Genomic DNA, 15,994 nt, shown 5'->3' with positions numbered 1-15,994 from the left:
CTGTGCCTTTATGTGTGTGTGTACATATAGCTCTCTAGGAAAGAGAGAAAAAGATAATATTGTCAGATGTTGTTTTTTTTCTTTGAAAACAAATCCATACCAGTTACACATCCCACGCTCACCTCCTGTGGGTGTCTCTTGCAGTCCTTGCAGACCGGAGAAGAGCAGTAGTGATGAAAAACTGAGCCAGAGAGGTTGTCAATCATGTCCCCTTCCAGTGAGTCCTTAATCAGCAGAGACACGCTGTCCAGCCACTGGCTTTCCTGTACACACAGAAACACTGCAATAAAATCTCACTACTAATGTCACACAAATCAGTGTTTCCTAAAACAATTGCTGTTCTTAACAAAAGCAAATCAGCAAAATCAAGACAACTCCGGGCCTCGAGGGCTGCTGTCCTGAACGATTTAGTTGTTTCCTGCTCCAACACACCTGATTCAAATGATTTAATTACCTCCTCACCAAATCATCTAGTTATTCAGAAGCATGTCCACAAGTCATCCATTTAAACCAGATGTTTTAAAGCAAGAAAGCATCTAAAACATGCAGGAGAGCGGCCCCCGAGGAATGGAGAACACACGTGACATAAAGAATCAGTTCAGTCAAATCTGCAGAAATGCTGCAATTTCTCAACAGGGATTTTTTTTCAATTCTGTCAGCAAATTTATCTTTGCTACTTTCCCTGTTTGAACTTATTGACAGATTGTAGGTGTTTACTTTTCCTAAAGCTACACTGTGAAGCAAGTTTGCTTCAAATCTCAAACTCCTCTCTTTCTGTCTCTGATTCATTATTTTGCATCACATGCTGACTACATCATGGAAAGTGCTGTTTAATTAAGAACAATCTGTCTGATTGTTATTTTCAGCTGCTGCTGGCAGCTGCAAGACAGTTAGCACTGATTTTTGCCTGCTTTAAGCAGCCAAAAAACACAAATGTCAATTTAGAAAAGTCTATTAGCGAGGTCCTTCATTTTTTTTTTTTTTCTTTTTGGTCCATTTTGTTTCTTCGTTGGTCTGGTCAGACTTTTTGCCATCTTCTGGAAGTTTAATCACAATAATGTTTAAAACATCTTTGTATTTCTGTTCTCTTGTCTAAGGTTTTTACTGTTTTGTTCCTCCGACAGTTATTTTCTCCTCCTGTTTCTGTCCAAACACTGAGAATGACTGCTAAAGGGTGCGAGGTGAAGAGGGCAACCGCAGACAATATCAAGTCCTTGGCAGCACCCAACTATTGACTACAAGCATACACACTCACACCCGTGCACACACACACACATTTCTTTAACTGCTGGGAGATGCACAGTGTGAGGAGAGACAGCTTGATTGATTGACCTTGCTGGGGGCATTGGCTGTGGTAAATTGGACCCGTGACCCTGTTTGATTCACTTCTATCAGGACTTTTCACACCAGAAAACCTGCATTCTGCAGGTCTTTGTTTTGTAGCCTGCACAGCATTTGTTTTCTCACTGAAATATGATTTTGTCTAATTTAAAGAAAAAAAAAAAGTTTTGCAATGCTGTTTGTAGACTGTAACACATGCAAGGTGGTGCCTTTAAATTAACACTGTGTCCCAACTCACCCAGACAGACACTTATATAATATATTAACACACCTGTCCAAATGAGCTGAAATGAAAACAAAAAAAAAAGTATGCACAGATTTCATTTTAGATAATATCACACAGACAGTATACATTTCTACTGATGATACTCAGTCATACTTCTTATGACGAAACTAGTCTTATTACAAGTATGTCTTAAAAAAATAAAAGGTTTTCTTTTTATTTCTAAATTCTTCCCAAACAGAGACTGCTATTCTTGAACCTACTGACACCTTAGGTACATACTGTGTCAAGTCATTTATTTAAGTCTGGGTAACAATAAGTTGGACTGCAGCACTTTGAGCTACTTTGACCTGAATATGTCTTTTTACTCAAACATAAATGTAAAAAAAATTAAAAACTTATTTCGCTATTGCTACATTGCCCATATTTGGAACCTTCTATGTGAGATTTATGGACAAATAGTCTAAGTTGTGTTACTTAGAGGTTAAACTATTAGAGTCCTCTATTATCAGTTGGTCCAAACTTATTATGTCTGAAAAAAGCCTCCAGCTGATCTAAAATGCTGCAGAAATGCTATCTTTAAAGACTAGACTCAGACGTCCTTTTTTTTTTCTTCAAAAAGCTTAAAGTTAAGTCTTACGCTGGTAAATCTGAGCTAGTTCTATAGACTCAGCCTGCTGAGGGTCATCATGTACTTATCACCTCTCCTCACTCTGCTGCCTTCATTCTCTCTTTTTTTTTTCCTCCATTACAAAACTGTCTGTTTCTGTTAGGACAGAACTCAAGGCAGACTGTCTGAAAGTGTACAATCAATAAAGGTGCCATGTTATCACTATGTTTATGTGCTGCTGTTGCTAAGTTCCAGATTTTATACTAATTATACCCAGTGCATGTCTACTTAGTGATAATTGGTCACCGGTTTTCTGAAGGGCTTTTTTTGCATATAACACATTGTACTGTTGCTGGAGTCATTAGTAAGTGAAGTTATTCAGAGAGCATGAATTATTCAGCAGCAATCATAAAATAATATTGTCCTGGCTTTTGTATGTATTTTGTTGGGAATTAACATTTTGCAAATGTCTGTTAGATATTTTTTTTCTTCTTTTTTTTTGTCTGGACTTAGTATACACAAACAAACTATGCTCCTATCACCTCTTATGTACATAATTAGAATTACACAGCAAAAATAAAATCTGGTGGTCCCGGTGGGTGGGGGTTAGGTTTTTGAGACTTTGGTGGACTCCTTTATGGACTATAAGCTGCATATGAACTTCAAAAATACCCATCTGTTTTCACTAGGAGCTTACATAATCTCAAAAACCTCCAAGAATGTGATGATTCACACAAATATGACTGTAATTCCTCTGTATTACGTAAAGTGTTTCATTTGGCTTGTCTTTAATTATAATCAGGCAGAAGAATATGGCTTATATACATTCTTACTGATAAATTCTGCTCTTAGGTGGAGTGAATTCCATTGTTGTGATTATGTTTTATGGCCATGTGTTATTTTTTTAGAAGAAAAAAAAAAGTCTTAATCTTAGTATAAATGTAAATCTAGTCAGACACTAGATTATAGTTTGAATCTGTAAAAAGGCTGCTTGCTGACTAATCAGAACAGAAATGAAAAACACAGTGCTGCCACACAGATAGAGGTCTTCCCTTTCCACTTACATTTCTCTTTTTTTTCCCCCTTGGTTAAAAATAACAGTAAGCTGGAAGACAAAGAGCTATAAACACAATGAGCCTGTGGTGGAGCCTGCCACCCACATGCAATTCTCTTCGTCTTCCCAGCATTCCAATGTGAGCATCTCTCCCCTGTTTCCCCGTTCCTGTTTGGCCCCCCGCTGATTCAATGCAATTCTTCCAGATGGGTGTTACGGTTCCATTTCCTCCATGTGAACAAGAGATTTTTAGGGTGACAAAACAGGGCATTTTGTTGATGGGAATTCTAAAAGGAATTTGCTCCCAGGTTACGTAGATGAAGCTTAAAGCAGCTGTTGGATTCTTTGAAGCGAGGTCCTATAAAAAAAAAAGTTATAAACAATTAATACCTTATCTGTTCTAACCAGCTCTTTGAATCAGCACAGACTGGAAAAATAAAGTTAAATTCTAACCAGACTGATGACTCATCTTAAACCAAGTTGAACTCTTAATAAAAAAAAAAAAACATAGTGGTTCATGTCAAGACTATTATATGAGACAAAAATACGAGAGTTGATGTAGATTTAAGTAATTATCTACAGTTCAGAAAGTTATCTGCAAAGCCAGGATTACCTAAAGTTGATATTAGGAGTATTTCTTCTTAATGGAGAAAGTCAAATTACTATAAAAAACAATTACCCAGCTGAACAATATATTTTTACTTTATTTTCTGTTTTTGCCTGGTTTCATTGTCTTCTCATTTTTTCTGTACCTTGACAGCTCCTATTAAAATACTCTTCACCTGCAGCAATATTTGTTTACATGGTTTCACCAAGAAGACCCTCTTAACAAACCCACTGAACAACTTCTTCAGTGTCAAGCAACAGACAATTAAAAACTGAGGGAGCAAAAACCTAAGTGACTATAATGAATAGCAAATAATGTCCTGGTGTGTGGTTAAAAATAAATAAACAAAACATACAAACAAAATTTTATGTGCTGCCAAACTTTGAATAAAAGTTGTTTGTATTTATATTAGTTTTTGTTATAGAAAAGAGGTATTCAAGGTTCTAGGTTCCTGATAAATGTTCGGGTTGGCTTGATTGTATGTGAAAAAAATATAACGTTTTATTCAATTATTTTTGCTGCTAATGTAAACCGTGAGATAGTAATGTTGGAGAAATGCTAATTAGCTCTGACCAAACCGACGAGCTAACGGCTAGTCTCAGCGTGGCCAAGGCCAAAGCGGATTGCTGCTGTCTCGAAACGACTCTGATCTCTCATTTTTCAGAGCTGTTCACACCAGCCTGTTTTTCCTGAGTACTTCTCCCTCTGTCACTTTTGTATTACACTGTTATTGCAGCAAAAATATCCTAATATTCCTGCAGGAAAAGCCCCAGGCTGCACCAGAAGTGCTGCTGCTGTTAACAAACATTTTTTCCATTCAATAGCTCGTTCATTCACCTCCTTCAACAATCACATTATCCTCCCAAAGTGATAAACAGTGCTCTCCTCTTGCTTTTTTTTCTTCCTGTTCACCTCTCTAATAACACACACATGCTCAGTTTCTTTCAGATTTTCTTGTCTGGGTTTCCTTCTTTTGCTTGTGTTAGTTCTTTTTTATTTGTTATTTATTATTACTATAAGTTTGCTTGATCGTCACTGCCAGATTCCATACTTTTCCACAGGCATGACTATAAATGTAGCCTGGCCTCACCTGCTGTCTGAGCTGCAACAATCAGGCAGCTGAGGGATGAAAGCCAACTCTGCCAGAGCTTCCATTGATGGTATTTATAGAAGGATGGAGACAACAACTACTTAATATCTTTGTAAATGTGTGCACAGGGGGGCTCTGCATGGGTCTTAGCATACTGTTTTGTGTGTTTCCTCGTCCCCCCCCTCCCCACGCATGTTTGTAAAAGTCATCAACATACTTTATTTGCACAAGTAGGGCAGCTGTATTTCATGACAATAAATAAAAACAACTCTGGCAGCTGTGCAGTCTCGCAGAGCCTGGCAGGTTGAGCATCAGTTGCTTTAGATGAGGTTAATGAAGTACAGAAATAAACACAACAAACGTTCTTGTTATATTTGACTGTCAGATATCAACAAGCGATATACACATTATTTAGTTAATTTGGCTCTGAAAAGCTAAACTGACTACAAATTTAGTTTTCTTGACCAAATTTATCATCACTTTTATTTTTTATTTATTTTATTTAACCTTTATTTGAATTAGATAAAGGTCTATTAAAATATAAATCAACCTATTAATTGATTAATGCACCAAACTCAAAGTAAGCTTTTCTACAATGATCAACATGAGTGTGAAGCATTTAGATCAATGTTTTACTTAAGTGCTTTTTGTACAACTTTCTTCTGCATTTTTAAAAGTGAGGGTGTGAATATTTTCACACTTCACTGAATTTTCACTTACTTGAGCGGGAGAGTAGAGCCGGCATCGATGGTGTGCGTGTCCCTCGTGGACTGGGTTGCCTCCTCCTTCTCCTCCTCCTCCTCCATCTCGAAGAGGTGCCATTACAGTGCCACTTGAAGCTCCGACGGTCCCCGCTGTGATTGCGGCAGGCGTCGCGCCGCCCATGCCTGTCCCTGCTGCAGCACCACCTGTGGCCCCGGCAATGGTGCCAATGCCCCCCATCATGCAGCAGAGGCCTCCCTGGGCCAATTCCAGCTCAATTTCTGCATCCATCTCAGCATCCTCCTGAGCTTCTTTGTTGGAATCGTCCAGATGCTTCATGAGCACAGCAACCACCACGTTGATCAGGACAAACTGAGCTGTGAGCACGAAGGACACAAAATACAGTGGAGAGATGAACTGGAGTCCAGCGTGGCAGCCGTAGTCGTTGCCTGGACGATCCGATGGGCAGTCCCTCAGCGTGTCCTAATTGTTTGAGAAAGGGAAAAAGGAAGAAAGAGTTCAATAAAAGTTAAGGTATTAAAGAAGCATAAGAAGTGGCTTTACACACCAGCTCTTTCAAAGTGGTATTAGCATTTGAGGATAGCAAATTCAGTTCTGATTAGCAGTTGGAAATGAGCTGCTAAAGTGAGCTATATGTACTTAGGTGTGACTAGAGACTAAATAGAGCTGAGAAATGACACTGAAGAGGGAAGTCAAATAAATTTTTCATTAATGTAGGTTTTAAAATTTATTCATCTGTTGCATGCTTATCTTTTTGACACCAACATAAATTGAGCTTGAGGTTATGACTCAGGCATTTTTTTACAGCTAATTATCATCTGAGTGATGGAGTTAGGTTTAAAATGATTGATTACAAACGTGATTCATAATTTTGGTTATAAAACTGATGTTTGAATAGTACAAAAAAAGATAGAATCCAGTTCTGTGTGCTCCTTCACTCAAGGAAAGGTGCTGTGGGGCAAGTCAAGTCAAACCTACCTTCATGATACCGTTCCAGTTGTCACCTGTTGATACTTGGAAGAGTGTAAGAAAGGCCATTCCAAAGTTTTCAAATGTTGCATGGCGGCTCATGCCCTCACAGGGGTAGTCAGCATTGCACACTGTGTTGAGATATGTTGCAAATGGAAAACACACACAAAAAAGTAAGGGTTTAGGCATTGTTACAACATCATACAAACTGACATTACAAGGACCAATTATATTTTAATGTAATGATCTTGTGGCAAATTGTCCTTCTATGAATCAAAATTAAAAAAAAAACAACTTGTTTTTCTCATTCTGCAACATGGCAGTAGAAAAAGTGATTAACAAGAATATAAATATATGTGTGTGTGTGTGTGTTGGACCTACCTAACTCCCCAAAGAGCTCCACTCCCAGAGCGGCATAGATAAAAAACAGCAACATAAAAAGCAGACCCAAGTTTCCCACCTGAAACACAACAAAGAATAAACTGAATAATAGCTAACATGACCTGAATAAACTTTTTTTGCATCTGTACATCATAGACTGAAAATAATTTCAAATAACCTGAAAAAAAAAAGAGAAAACAAGTCTACATACTATCTATCTATCTATAGATATATATGATATTATGCAGACCTCGGTACATGAGTCTGACAGTCTGAACTTTTGTCTTATTAATGCAGAGATAACAGTTTCTCTCTTAGTTCCTAATTTTAAGACAAGATACAGACATTGCTGAATATATTACAAGTATAATTTATGGTGTCTTAAAAGACAATCGGGGCAGACAAAACTTTTTTTTTTTTTCCATGTAAACAACTGACTTCTGTTGAGCGCTCATCTAGTTTTGAAATGATATAAAAACTTCAAAGACAGAACATTTGATTGCATGAAAAATAGATTTTAAACAGTCAAAGCCAAAAATGCAAACAATCTCACCCTCAAAAGCTAGAATCAACATTCAAGATTTGTACACGCTGACTTTTGACTGATTCAAATCCATCCATATAAAGATTCAAATCTCTTTTAAAACGGGAACATGCAAAGTGAATGGATGATGAACCTCCTGGGGTGCCACAGCAGACACTAGCAGCACGCCATTAGCTAAGTCACCTTACAAGGAAAGGACAGTGGGGTGCACTTGACTGACTGTCTAAATCTTTTATACAGAAGCTTTTATATTGAAAAAAAACTAAATGGACAGTAGTTACTGGAGAAAGGCATAACAGGGGAGAAAGACTGAGAATACTGGAAGAAAAAAAAAGAAGACATCAAGCAAACCCAAGTTATGGCATTTTCTGTTTCTCCACAGTCCTGTAAAAATACATTTTCTGGTGAATATTAAAAGCCACAAATTGGCCTCAAGCAGTTTGTAGGGTGTAACGTGAACCCATCTGATATCCTTACTTCCTTTGGGAGGAGAATGAAAGCACACCACCGGGAGGAGGACACTGTGTTATGAAGCAAAGAGCATTCAATGCCCTTAAAGGCTGTTGATTGGCTAAATGAGCAGATGGGAAAAGCAGTTAAAGCCGATTAAGTTATTTTTATGTTTTGATTTTCATTGCTAGTACATCTGCACTGATTAGAATACTTTTAAAACTACAGGGAAATTGTGATACTTAAAGGTCCAGTTCAAAGGCTGTGGAGATATTTGGTAAGAAAATTAAAGGCACTTGATTTGACTGTTCCTAAATAAATTGCTCTGTGATGCAATTGAATGCTTTTTTTAATCATCACATCATTTATTTATTTATTTTTTTGCCTATTTGTTTGTTCACATCAATTTCCCACTAGTTTGGATAAAGACATTGCATTTCTTCTAACAGAAGCCTTTAAACCCTACACACCATTGTTTTATCTTTATAATAATGGGTCAGTGACTAAATATCATGAGAGTAGATGCTTGGCAGAAATAAACAAACTGATGAGCACTAATTCTGTTGTCCCAATACAACCTAAATATTAAACAAAATGAACTATTGATGCTGAAATTTTCTTAAACACTGATAAGGTCATGTAAGAAAAAAGAAATTGAAAAAAATGTGCAAAACACTTCTTCAATTAATGGCATCTTGACTAAAAATCTGTTTTAAAGAAAGCAGCCAGTCCAAATCCATTAATGTTGTTGTTGTTTCCTCTGAGATTGTTGCATAAAGAAAAACAAAAAACAAAAGTTTCATAATTTTCCAAAAAGACAGAAAAGTTACTTAGTTTTATATACAGCAAGATAGATTACACTCCACTGAGTTTGTAGAAAATGAATAATGACGTGCCACTTCATCTTGGCACTGTAGCAAAGCAAAGAAGTAACTTTTTTGTACATTTGGTTCTGTGACCTTGTAATCTCATTTTAAGAGTCGGATGTATTTTATCTCTTCATGCATCATTTTAAAAAAGAAATCTTCTGTATCATTGCTCGAGCAGTGGATGTTGTTAGAGATGAAAGAATACTGATCCCCAGCTGAGATGAGACACGTCTTGTTTGTCCTTGTGAGTCATGTGTGTTTGTCAGCAGTTTCTAGGGAGACAGTTCCTACCTGAAAAATAGATTTAACTAATTAATCATTTGTTTTGAGAATGCTAGTGTTAAAGTTGTGTCAAATTCAGTCACAAAATTTCAAAGATGATTAGTTGTGATATAAAGGTGTGCTAGTTGGGAAGACTGATAAGGTCCAATCTATGAGTGATATCAGCAAAATACTTATTTTTTTCTTTCTAAACAATAACTTAATTATACAATGTACAAATGGTTAACATTAAGTATATTCTATTACTCACAGCCTAAAATCTAAAGAGGTTTTTCTGCCTCAATTTAAGAACTGTTCAATTTCTTTTTTTCTTTCAATTTCAAAAAACACAAATTATAACCATCCTTCGTCTTATTTGCACAAAATGAAAGAATAATGTAATTGATGTGTTAAAGGCTCTGATAAATTTTACAGTGGAGTGTATCTGGGTAACAAAACATCATCAATGTTTCACATGAGACCCTTTCACACATTATCTAGGAAATCCAGAAATTAAAACAGCAACTTTCAAATTATAATAAACTATCTTCTGAGCTAAAGCAATAAGATAAAACTTCTTACTGTCTGTAGAAAACACATATAGTAAGAGAAATAGGATATATATATATATATATATATATATATATATATATATATATATACACACACACACACACTGTATATTGCTCATTGCTTTAGCTCAGAAAGATAGTTTATTATAATTTTACTATTTTAAAGACCAGTTTTTCTCTGGCCCTACAAATTAGAAATTATTGCCATACAATTTAAACTTGAATACTGCACATAAAGGCAGTTTTCATATGTTTTCACTCATATTTTATTTTAAATTACCTGTATGTGCATAAATGAGCACATGTTGAAGAACAGAGCTGTTTTACATGCTGAGGGTGCAAGACATTAAAGCTGCTCTTGTCCACTTAACAGCTTTGGGAGTGGAACTTTTAAATTAATATTGCAAAGGTTTAGTTTGCCATAACAATCAGAGGAGAAGCTGAAAGTCAGCAGCGTTCTATGAAATTAGAGGCAAAAACATAGGCATAATAACCTCACTTCCCGAAAGTCATAATTCTCAAAGAGCATTTATGGATTCTGGTCATCTATCATTTCACAAATGTTAATTAACTTCTGGGTGTCCTTGTGATAAGCTCAGGGAGGACATTGGTGTGTATGTGTGTGCATATATATGTATGTGTGACTGTGTATGGGAGAACACATACCTGAGGAAGAGCCTGGACCACCGTGTCAAGCAGCGCTCTCATCCCAGTGGCCATTTTCAATAATTTCAGCACTGGGAAGAGTTCACAGACAATGAGACAACTTTAGTGTCATTACAAAGTTCAGATTTTAATGCACATGTTGGGTGTATGTGCTGGGTGACACTCAGTACACAAAAGACACGCAAAAGAAATCATCGGAATAGAAAAAAGACAATTCAGATATAAAAGGAGTAGGCAGAGAAAACACAGAGGGCACAAAATGATCAATAGGTTTCTGGATTATTCACTAGAGAGACTCAACTATTCCCTAAGGTCCAATTTCTGGAGGAACAAGGCTGCTGTTGAGCCGGTAAGCAAAGAGTAAAACCACAAGTGTATAAAGCTTCAGTGACCATTCAGACTATAGAACCCCCTGGGAGCTGTACTTCTCCACAGTTGGTTGATAGTGGGGAAATATCTGTGTGGTTTTGTGTGTGTGCGTAAAAGATAAGGTGAATGTGGTGGTGGTAATGAATGGGGAGGGAAATCATGTGTCATTAACCTACTCTGTAAAGCCTTTGGAAAAAAAGCTACTTTCTAAAATGTCTGGGTATTAAATTTACTTTGATTAGAAAATTAAAGTGCTGGTTTTTGGTGACAATTCTGGTGCAAAGTTGGAGACTGAAATTTCTCTGTTTTCTGTTGGGAATCTGAGAAGAGCTAAGTCTTAAGCAGTAATCGGAACATATAATCAGTCATAACAGTACATATAGAGGAAAATAATAACTTCCTCCACTGTTCTGGGGCAGCCACTGTAAAAACCTGATCATCTTTGTATTTAAATCTAACTTTAAGAGGAACTTCTTGGCTGACCACAGTGCTCTTACTACTGTGCTGAAAAAAAGATAGCGCCAATCCATTTAAAATTTTAAATGGACGCAATAACATTTTAAAATACACCCAGATGAGGACAAGAAGTCTGTTAAGAGATGCCAAGGCTTGAGTTATGTGTTTGTACTCAGAGTGGTACAGCCTTGTGTGAAAGGCTTGCTGTAAACGTTTCAATATTAGGTCTCTAAATGATGACTTCCTTATTAGTCCCAGGCAGAAGGAGAGGGCCTTGGCAGAGGTGTGAAGACTGTCCTCTCCATTTGTCGACTGCCAGGAACTCTGCAGCGTTCATCACCTGTAGTTTGCTTGTTTAAGACAACTCTGGTGGGGATTTTACCATCTTGGGCTGAATGTTTGACATATTCAGTATGCTAAATATTCATAATGATAGTGCTGAATGACAACAGTGGAAGCTAAATGTCCATGATAAAAGAAAAATAATATTTTCTGTTAATCTGATGATCCACGGGGCATTTGTTGAATTCAAGGATAAACTTTAATTTAGATCATGTGTTTTTACATTTATTCCAGCAGAAAGTTAGCTAATATGCATACAGTGAAGCAAAAATATTATGCTTGTAGTAGCCCCCAGTTTGTCAAAACCTCCCGCTTCTAAATTACTACTGGCTGTTGCAGTTAATTACCATATTACCCTTGGGTCCATTCAGCGGTCTCTGAGCAACATGGTGGAGGGCAGAGGGCGATGGTAAGAGGGTGAGGATTAAGTGAAATTGATGTAATTAGACTTTATCTTCCTCAGCGTGAAGTTAAAACAAATTGGTGTACCCCAAATGGCTCCTTTAATTTCCTCTAAATATCAACAACAGAAATACTCAATGAGAATCACATAAAATGAAGAAACGAACGGCCTCACAGGCCTCAGAGGCAGCGAGGCCAGTGAATGAAGCTGTAAATGAAACAGCTGCCTAAACTATGGAATGTGTGCTTTTTTTTTTGTTGTGAAGTTATCTGTAATGAGATCATAACCAAGTGCTAACACATAATAAATATATTATAAGTTGATTTTTACAATAAAGATAAGGAAGCACTGATGTTTATGAGCAAGAATATTTAGTTTTCTAAAAGTATGTCCCACTAAATGCTTGTCTTTACATTTCAAACAGCTGGAGTCTCAATTTGTAAAGGAGTCGAAAGCAGACAGACGTGCACAGAACCAAGTACTGCATTCAAATCAACTTTTGAAGCGATACTCAAAACAAGACTCAAACATAAGAAGAACAAACTGAGATAAATGGAGGAACTGAAAACCGACAGACATATTGTATTTAGGGAGGGATATAATAACAAAAGGAACAGGTGTGCTGATTAGAAAGTCAAGACCAGTTGACGAGGAAGCAGAGCAAACAGAGTCAACAAAATAAAACCAGAAAATAAAGATTGAAAAATTGTTTTTCACAATGAAGAGACAACTAAGAGTAATCCAAATGAAACAAACTCAAAAATCAAAACCCAATTCCTTAAAACCATAAGAAATAGTCAATAGAAATGCACAATATTACCTTTAAAAGTGAACACACAGTATTTTTATTGACCAGGATTAACCTGGACAAATATTGTTGCTTAAATAATAGAATTAAACAGCAATTCTTTGTAAGGCAGTATAAACTTTTTGGGCCTTGACCCCTGTGAAACCCTAGTTATCCTAAGTCTTGGAAAAAAAAAAGTTTTTATTTTGTGTGTGTGTGTTCAGGTTTACCTCGGGCTATCCTGAGCACCCTCATAATCCTGATGATGGTGGGGTTGATGGGGAGGGAGGCGTTGATCTCGATCTCCTCTAGAGTGATTCCCATTACAGACAGCAACACGATGGCCAAATCCAGCTGATTCCACCTGGGCATACAAGCACACGCCACAACTTTATCAAAACCCATAAGGCACTTATGGCACTTAAATATTGATGTGTACCCTAAACAGGAGATGAGTAGGAATTCCTAAATCATAATGTAGCTTGGAAATTCATAATTGAACACATTAAGGGCCGAGTTATTTTAATTTTGTAATGAATATTTATGCTCTGCATGAACTTTGTGAAAACTTAGCACGACTCTCCTACTTGACAGAGGAATGGCTAAACAGCCCACCATCACTTGAAGGTCTGCTCCAGCCATGAATATTTATTGAATAATGGAATGAGAGCTCCAACAGCAAATCAAACGTCATCTCAAAACATTTCATCTCAAATTCATGTTTTCTATTTGCATTTTGGAAGGTAATTACCCAGCCTGCATGATGAATATCTCGAAAAATGCTACAAGCCAAAACAGTTTCACATCCTACTCATCACATGCTAACACTTCATCAGGAGCCTTTGCTGTTACATTTCAATGCAGTGGGTACCTTTTAAGCATATTTTTTTGTTTGTGAAAAAAAAAGCAGCAAGACCCACAAACAATTAATTAAATTTGAAAGTTAACGGGGTGTTGGAAGAATAAAACACAGTATAAAAACAGAATTTTTTAAAATCGGTTCTGCATTTATTTAGAAGTTCTCAGACACAGCTTGGTTTGGTTAAGCCAGCAAACCTACTTGGTTTACAAAAACATGTTGTGAAACCTCCTTTCGACAGCAGGATCATGACTGATGTCACGTATCCTGATTCTGAAACAAGGTGCTCTAGTTTCTGAGCTGCCAAAAATGAAGTATCAAAACAGTGACATCACTACCAGAAAACAGTGGGCTGCAGTTGTATGGTGCCTATTTCAGATGTTAAGCGAATAAAGCCTTTGGTTCTATCCTGCATATTGAAATTTGACACCATAGTGCAGTGAAATCTGAAACAGAGATCCAAGCTAAGACTATGAGGCCATTCACACAGGAACGCTTTTTGTGAATACGCAGATTTTTTATTTTTTTATTGTTTCAGCTCTGTGTCCTTATGAAAACAATGTTTTGGAAACCTTAAAACCTTGTTTAAAAAGAAAATGAGCTTAAGTGGCAAACTCTTGAAATGCCACTCTTGCGTTTTTGTGAAGATAGTCAAAACTCAACCGTATGAAAATGATGCAGTCATAGCTCCACCTCTAATCTAACCTATGACCTGAGGGCATCCTCTTCTTCCTGTTGTGTTCACTTGTTGCAAGTGCACGCAAGTTTTATGCATGTGCTCCATATCTTGTTTTCTATTTTGACTGTACCTTTGTGGCAGCATTACAGCGCCAAACAATTCTAGAAACAGTGCCAAGATTACTAAGTTACATTGCAGCAAATAAATAACACAATAACACAAACAATCTGCTTTGTACATTGTACCCCTAATCTATAAGGTAGAATATTCCTGTAGGTGGAAGTGTACCTGTCCTTGAAGAAGCGCCGAAATCCAAAGGCCACCAGCTTCAAAGAGGCCTCAATCACAAAGGTGGAGGTGAAGAAGTAGTTACAGTACTTCAGCCCAGTCTCCAGAGACTGAACGTAGCAGGATTTAAAAACAGACAGAGGTTAGAAAAAGAAGACAGCATCAATAATAGTCTTCATAATACTTTTCTCTTATGACCTTCGTTTTGTTCACTTCATCCCATTAACTATTTGTGTGTTTTTGTTTTACTTTTTTAATACCAGCTCTGCAGTCAGAAAATACCACAGCAATTAGTTACGAGCGTGGCTGTTCTGTGTGTGTGTTTTTTCAGAGGCGGAAAATTATCTCGCCAACAAATCTCTTTAAATAGAAGCAAGCTTAATTGAGACAGACAAGTAAATTATATCTGACTCTGGGGAGGAAACAGGGGACATTTTTATTTGCACTGGTAATGATGAGATATTCAACTCGTGTTTAAATCCTATTCAAATGTAGATGGAGAAAAGTGGATTCTTTTGCTTATGAAATTATAAATAATGAAATAAAAAGGTAGGTGTGTCATGGATTGTCTGCAACAAGAATGTAGCAGCGTTGGACCGAAATTATTCCTAAATCTGCTTTAAACAGCCTGTTAATGTCCCTTACATTAACAGGGCAGTATACTTGAAGAATCACTTTATAAGATACTCCTAACTGCTAAATTGTTCATACTCAAACAATTCAATAAATGTTTCCTTTATTTTTTGAACACAGGATCAAGGTAGGTCCAGTTATGGAAACTCAGGCTAAAAGATGCCCTCTTTGTCTCGGATTGTATTGAGTTATTATAGAAGGGCAGCCTATAATCAGACAAAATTTTTGCATTCTTGTTAACCTGGAGCTGTTATTGTTTATGCATGCAGTCAAAAATCCCAAATCAAAACAGAACAAAAATAAAACATCTCCACAACATGTTATGTTGACATAAAAAAAAGACTAATAAAACAAGTAGGAGAATCAATTTTTAGAATAGAAAAAATGAACAGTAAATTAAAAGCATCAGCATCCACAAATAATTACTTTTTGTAATCAGAACATAAACTGGTGTTGTTGATGTATCTTTAGTCTCGCATCAATCCATCCTGCCTATGGAATTTTCAAACATCATCAGAAAGCCTTAAGAAGTCTAATCTACTGTCATCCCTTCAACCTGAAAAAAAAGTGTGCTCACCTGTGGCTGGCTGTAGTGCTCCAGGGACATGGTGATCACATTGATGCAGATGATAAAGGTGATTACTAAGTCCAGATAGTGGCTGGTACACAGAGCATGAATGGCCAGGCGGGTACGACCGTAGGAGGCATAGTATGGCAGCTTCTGGGCTTCTGGACGGGGAAGAAGCAAAAATAAAATGACAGACATATGTACAAACGATCAGACTAAATGAAGAAACAAGGAGGGCAAAATAAGACTC

The 15,994-nt window shown here is 36.9% G+C and overlaps 1 protein-coding gene across 1 annotated transcript in view; it reads right to left on the bottom strand.

Moving 5' to 3' along the window:
- LOC108231691 (voltage-dependent T-type calcium channel subunit alpha-1I) overlaps nt 1–15,994 on the bottom strand; it is a 101,733-nt gene that overhangs the window by 12,746 nt on the left and 72,993 nt on the right. The window contains exons 25-32 of the mRNA XM_017408936.3: nt 15,754–15,905; nt 14,544–14,653; nt 12,948–13,081; nt 10,361–10,431; nt 6,999–7,077; nt 6,627–6,748; nt 5,646–6,110; nt 123–263 (exon numbers count right to left, since the gene is read on the bottom strand). Of these exons, the coding sequence (XP_017264425.2) occupies nt 123–263; nt 5,646–6,110; nt 6,627–6,748; nt 6,999–7,077; nt 10,361–10,431; nt 12,948–13,081; nt 14,544–14,653; nt 15,754–15,905 (1,274 nt within the window). The remainder of the gene's footprint in view (nt 1–122; nt 264–5,645; nt 6,111–6,626; nt 6,749–6,998; nt 7,078–10,360; nt 10,432–12,947; nt 13,082–14,543; nt 14,654–15,753; nt 15,906–15,994) is intronic.

Source organism: Kryptolebias marmoratus, linkage group LG3 (genome assembly GCF_001649575.2).
Source record: "Kryptolebias marmoratus isolate JLee-2015 linkage group LG3, ASM164957v2, whole genome shotgun sequence".
In the NCBI taxonomy this organism is placed as follows: Eukaryota; Metazoa; Chordata; class Actinopteri; order Cyprinodontiformes; family Rivulidae; genus Kryptolebias; species Kryptolebias marmoratus.
Note: the sequence above shows the minus strand (reverse complement) of the source record. Positions and strands in the feature narration are given on the sequence as shown.